General features: G+C 36.7%; 1 protein-coding gene across 1 annotated transcript; it reads left to right on the top strand.

Moving 5' to 3' along the window:
- The first annotated feature begins 1,599 nt into the window (after positions 1-1,599).
- LOC127500317 (extracellular calcium-sensing receptor-like) lies at positions 1,600-6,772 on the top strand. Its single transcript, XM_051871418.1, has 7 exons — positions 1,600-1,615; positions 2,928-3,144; positions 3,333-3,621; positions 3,714-4,451; positions 4,571-4,798; positions 5,585-5,708; positions 5,862-6,772. Exons 2-7 carry the CDS (start codon positions 2,936-2,938, stop codon positions 6,770-6,772), a joined length of 2,499 nt encoding a protein of 832 aa, XP_051727378.1. The 5' UTR covers positions 1,600-1,615; positions 2,928-2,935.

Below are 6,772 nucleotides of genomic sequence, written 5' to 3'. Positions count from 1 at the left end.
TACAGAAATTGAATAATCAAATGTAAAAATAAAACACTGTATAGTCTTCACTGTATGAATTTAATATAAATGGATTCTTTTTTTTTTTTTTTTTCAACTGCTTACTGTCAGTACACAGACGGAGGCAGACAGGTAAGTGTAAAACAGGATGTTTTTTTATAACAGAGGCACGGACACTGGCAGACAGAGAATGCAGGTGAGTAATGGCACAAGCACTTTAGAACAGTCACTTAGCTGAATAGGTAATGGAGGAATGTCTCTTTGCAGGAATGGGATGACCGAAGGAATCAACAATGGAATGGAGGACTGACAAAGGACGACGGGAGGAAGAAGATCGAGATGGCTCAGGTAAATAGCAGATAAGGAGTCCAGGTACGTGTGACGAGACCAGACACTGAAGTGCAGGGAATGAGAGTCTTTATAGTGTCTCTGATGATGAGGTGCAGGTGTAGATGATTAGAACTTGGGAGATTGTGAACGAGTGGGTGCAGTGTGTAGATCTGGTGACGATGTGTTGGTGGGTGCTGGCTGTGACTCCATGACACGTACACACATTTTCAAAACTTGACCTCTTTTTTTTCAAAACTTTACGCACAAATCCAAGAATTGCACACACAAAATGCAAAATGCCTCATATCTCTTGCAAAATGAAGCACTGCATTCAAAATATCACAAACACATCTCAAAAGCAAACATTTGTCTTAACGTTAACCATGTGTAGTTGGACAGAAACAATGGTTGTGTTTGAAGGAAATTAAGAAACTTTTTTCTTTGTGTGTTACATAGAGAATTGTGTGTTGTGTTTTGCAAAAAGTGTTTTATGAAATTGAAAACTGACTCAAAGGCCAAGAATTAGTGTATGGTTTTGCAGATTTGGTGTGTGGTTCTGTTGTTTGAGTGTCAGGTTTCAGAAATTGTGTGACAAGTAAGGATTTTGTGTGTAAGCAGTTGAAAAAAAACTGTAAAGATACAAAAGTGATTCAGTCAAAAGCAGTGAGTATTTTTTTTTTTTTTTTTTTTTTTAATTAACATTAATGAAACAGACTCCAACAGTTTATGAGGCTGCTGTCCCTTTAACAATGAATGCATGGATCTAATATAATGTTACACATCTGATTTTCTCCAAACAGGTTACATTCACAGACTGTTACTGCATGCTAATTTGTCTACTTATGCTACGCCCTAAAAGTATGTACCCTTTTTGTGAAGAAAAAGTACATACTTATGAGTTTGTAGCAAAAGAGTAGACACGCATTGGGACATAATATCATGTCATTAAATTGTGTCTTTTAATGGACGCTCTTAATTACACAATAATAATAACTTAATTATCCTGTCCGTGTAAACTGCCTTGTCAATCATCTTGTCACAGTTAAAATCATCCACATTCATCTGCCAGATGTGGGTCTTTCATGCGGAGAACTCTCCTCATATTAATGCATAATGATGCATTTAAAAGTTAATGGCTAAACGGATCTTCATAAAAGTTCACAAAATATAACACGGATAACATTAAATATTTTTTATCAGGTTACTCAAACCCCTTTATCTAAACCATCGGTCATGCACATCCACTGTGTTTGTAGTTTTTTAAACACTTTATTCGTAGTTAGTAGTTCTGAACTGAATCCTCCTCCAAAGCGCAATGGATTGTGGGCAATATTAGCCATTATAGTGTGCACAGATCCACACTTCGAAAATCTACTGGAAATAGTATACCACCCAGGGACTTTTGGCGTGCACTTTTCAACATACTATGCTTTGGGACACATTTAATCTCACATAATATTTAGGATGGATAGTATGGACATTGGGACACAGCGTGTATTTACGTGAATACTCCACATGATGTGCATTTTGACATAATTGTGTAAGTATATGACCATGCAAGCGCAATAAACTGTGAAAGAGAACTGAATTCGGGACTGCATGCATCTAAGAGGCGGCATCTGTGTGGCTGTGTGCCCATCAGCACGAGCACTGCATTGAGTCCTTTTTCAAGGCTTATTGTGATTAATAACACTAACGTGTCAAAAACTTAAGTAGTACTGTGACGTTTAAGACAACACTTTAAAAAATTGATTTCTGAAATTTGAGAATCGGTATAAGATAAAAATGTGATGTGAATTGATTTTTTTTTTTTTTTTTTTAAATATATGTCTAAATTATATGTTAAAACTAGTGTAGGATATAGCAGATGAAAAATGTAAATTTAAATACAGAAATGCATTGCCAATTTACATATTGTATTGCCATTTTTCATATTACATTTCAAATTGAATATTGCTACCCATTTGCTTCCATATAAGTGAGATAATGCCAGAATATACTTTTACTAAAAGGTAACCAAGCGAGCATGCATAACAATATTACTAAATCAAGTTTGTGCAACAGGGTTTTCCCACAAACAAGGTTTACATTTGAATACTGCTTGAATAAGCTAATATTGCATTCATCTGACATTCATCACGGTTAATTTTGTGAATATATATATATATATATATATATGTATATGTATATGTATATGGAATACAGATATAGAAACCAATCAAGAGGAAAGTCAGAAAGTAGTCGGCAAGTCAGTATCAGTGGGAAAAAGGGAATTACAATATGATTCTTTGCCTTTTACAAGATGCTTAACTATAGAGCCTTGATCATATTTTGCTGAAAACACTATAGAAAAGAATACATTTGTATCTATTTATTCTTTTAAAGAATAAATAGATACTATCATCTGAATCAAAGTGTACCAAAACTGAAAAATCAAATTGGCTTGACTCTACGCCACTCCTGCTTGACTTAATTCATGTCCTGCCCTATGAGGTAACTGGCAACAATCACAACCATTCATCTGTACTAATTATGTCTATAAAAGTTCAAAATAATATATCAGATCACTTATATTTGGTAGTCGCAGTAGAGCTCAGTCTTTGGGATGCTTATCTTTCCTTTTACACTCCTGCTTTTCTATCATCTAAACACAAAGGTGGAAAACACTCTTTGCCGAATGATGGGAGACCCTAAGTATCCATTGCTTTTCCAGGATGGAGACATAATTATTGGAGCACTTTTTGTTATCCACACTGAAGTATCATTACCTTCATTTGAGTTTACACAAAAGCCACAGCTACTGTCATGCTCCAGGTTTGCTTCTTTAGAAATGTTTTTAGTTTTTTAGTTTTTTTATAAAAATGCATTGCAGGTAATCCACAAAATTAAATTTATAACAGCAAATAACATTTAAGTATAAGCCAAGTTAATATAAAAGTAAAATGTGTTTATCTGATTCTTTATTAGTTGCTATTTACCATGATGGTTTAATATCTTCGCAGTGTGAATATAAAAGATTTTCGGCTAGCTCAAACCATGATCTTTGCCATTGAAGAGATTAACAAAAGTAAAAGTTTGCTCCCAAATGTTTCTGTTGGCTATCAAATTTATGATACCTGTGGTTCAAGACTGTCTTCTATGAGTGCAACTATGGCATTGATGAATGGCCCAGAGTTTGCAACAGGAGACAGATGCAGTGGACAGTCTCTTATACATGCTATCATAGGAGAAACAGAGTCTTCCAACACAGTGATTCTGTCCAGAACTACAGGACCTTTTAAAATTCCAGTGGTAAGGAGTACAGTTAAAATAATTCTTAGACTATAATGATTATACTGATGTGCTTCTGTGTTTTCTTCTTTTTTTTTCTTCTTTTCTTTCAGATAAGTCCCACAGCCACATGTGAGTGTCTCAGTAACAGGAAAGAGTATCCATCTTTCTTTAGGACTATTGCTAGTGATTACCACCAGAGTAGAGCAATTGCATACATAGTCAAATACTTTGGCTGGTCTTGGGTGGGAGCTGTGAGCAGTGACAATGACTATGGAAACTATGGAATGGCCATATTTCTGAAAACAGCCCAAGAAGTGGGGATTTGTGTAGAGTACTCTGTGAAATTCCTGAGAACAGAGACTGAAAAAATCAAAAAAGTGGTACACATGATAAAACAAGGCACCGCTAAAGTAATTGTTGCATTTCTTACTGGTTTTGAGATGAAAAGTCTACTTGAGCAGCTAACTATTCAGAACATTACAGGCCTCCAAATGATAGGTGTGGAGGCATGGATAACTGCAAAAAGTTTGATGACTCCAAACAGCTTCCGTGTGCTGGGAGGGTCACTGGGGTTTGCAGTGAAAAAAATCCAAATTGAAGGGTTTGCAGATTATGCTATGAAAGCATTCTGGGAGACAGCTTTTCCATGCTCTTCTAATGATGAAGTAAATTGCAGTCAATATCAGGATCTATTTGTGGTGAAAAACTACAATGAAGATGTGCCTGAACAAAGATTTCTAAGCCATGTCTACAAAGCAGTTTATGCTGTGGCACATTCACTACACAGTCTACTCAAGTGCAAAGAACAAGCAGGTTGTGAGAAAGGCCTGACAATACAACCACAGCAGGTAAAGAGTAGTAGTAATAATAATAATAAATAAATAAATGAAGAGAAAGAGTGAAAGAGGCTCCATTTTTGTCTGACATTTTGTTAAAACGATATATCAAAACGGTCCTATTTCTTTAGGTGGTTGAGTCTCTGAAAAAGGTTAATTTCACTGTAAAGACAGGAGACCATGTGTGGTTTGACAGCACTGGTGGTGCAATAGCCCAGTATGAAATTGTGAATTGGCAGCAGAAATCAGATGGATCACTCCAGTTTAAACCAGTGGGATACTATGATGCCTCCCTACCTCCTGACCAGCGCTTTGTGATTAACACTAAAAACATAATCTGGGCCAGAGAAAAACTGGAGGTAAATGGCAATAACCTGTTTGTGCAATAGGGTTTTTCTATACAAAAGGTTAACATTTGTATACTTGACTGGTATTAAATAATGTGGCATTCATCTTTACGATTTAATTCTCTGAACCTGGTGGAAAGGAATAACTACGATCAAATTTGATCAAACTGATAAAAGAAGTTGCAGAGAGATTTTCGAAAACTGACGTTTCAAACAGTTGTTTTGTTCTGGAGATACATTCATAATACACTGGCATTCGTAAGTTACCATTTAACAATTGTCATTTTATGCCTCAAAGAGTCGCTTTTCTTAAAGATACTGGCATTTGTTTTCATTAATTCATTTCTGTCATGACAACTGTCTGAGAGACTGGCATGGTAATGGATATGGCAATGTTAATGTCTTGGCAGAATAGATCTGTTACGCTGCTGCAGAGCAAGTACTGAGATTTGCTACTGCCAATGCATGTAAGACATGCTGCTGCACCATGTATAACATACATGAAATAAAACCGTAGCAGATCTATACAGGTGGAGCTGGGGAAGGTGGAGGGTTTCTGAAAGTGTGCTGCAGACTGCTAACAGCAAACACTACCAATATTTGAATGTTGAGTCGCAGCTCATTGGCCGCTGATGCAACAGCAAACAATAAGCTGCGCTATGTAGATAACGATGTGATCACTACCAAATTGAGTTAAAGACCTATCAGCCTGTGCCATCTACAGTTTCATGACATGAAATTGGCAATTGACTTCAGAGTCAGTATAAATAACTATGTATAATGTAATATTCCATGTAGAAGCCAAGGTCCGTATGCAGTGAGAGCTGTTCTCCGGGCACTAGGAAGGCTGCACAGAGAGGAAGACCTGTCTGCTGTTATGACTGTATTCCATGTGCTGACGGAGAAATCAGTAATGAGACAGGTAATATTCAGTCAATATTCCAAAGAAAATTGGTTAGTGTCTCATTTTGTGTTCTTCTTCTACTGTTCAGGATGCAGTTTCTTATCAAAGGAGTTCATAAATAAAACTATTTTCTTTTTAATGGCTAACTATAATAAACACATTCCTTTCCAGATTCAATTAACTGCAAGCAGTGTCCAGGGGAATACTGGTCTAATGCTGAGAAAAATGAATGTGTGTTAAAGGCTGTAGAGTTTCTTTCATTCACAGAAGTTATGGGTATAATGCTAGGCTTTTTCTCGCTGTTTGGAGTAGGATTAACTGCACTGGTGGCCATCCTGTTTTACAGCAAGAAGGACACCCCCATAGTAAAAGCCAACAACTCAGAACTGAGCTTCCTGCTGCTCTTCTCATTGACTCTTTGTTTTCTCTGTTCACTTACTTTCATTGGTCAACCCACTGAATGGTCCTGTATGTTGCGTCATACAGCATTTGGGATCACTTTTGTCCTCTGTATCTCCTGTGTTCTTGGGAAAACAGTAGTGGTGTTAATGGCCTTCAGGGCTACACTTCCAGGAAGTAATGTCATGAAATGGTTTGGGCCTTCACAACAAAGACTCAGCGTTCTTGCATTTACACTTATACAGGTTCTTATCTGTGTGCTTTGGGTATTGATTTCTCCTCCATTTCCCTACAAAAATATTAAATATTATAAGGAAAAAATCATTCTTGAGTGCAGTCTGGGATCTACTATTGGTTTCTCTGCTGTTCTGGGTTATATTGGCCTGCTGGCTGTCTTGTGCTTCATTTTGGCTTTTCTGGCTCGCATGCTGCCTGATAACTTCAATGAAGCAAAATTCATCACATTCAGTATGCTCATATTCTGTGCTGTGTGGATCACATTTATTCCAGCTTATGTCAGTTCTCCTGGAAAATTTACTGTAGCTGTGGAGATATTTGCCATTTTAGCCTCCAGCTTTGGTTTACTATTCTGCATATTTGCACCTAAATGTTATATCATTCTTCTTAAGCCTGAGCAAAATACAAAACAACATATGATGGGAAAAACAACATCTAAATTTTGA

The sequence above is a fragment of the Ctenopharyngodon idella genome, chromosome 18, assembly GCF_019924925.1.
Source record: "Ctenopharyngodon idella isolate HZGC_01 chromosome 18, HZGC01, whole genome shotgun sequence".
NCBI classification, from domain to species: Eukaryota; Metazoa; Chordata; class Actinopteri; order Cypriniformes; family Xenocyprididae; genus Ctenopharyngodon; species Ctenopharyngodon idella.
The sequence above is the reverse complement of the archived record's forward strand: the minus strand, read 5'-3'. Positions and strand labels throughout refer to the sequence as shown.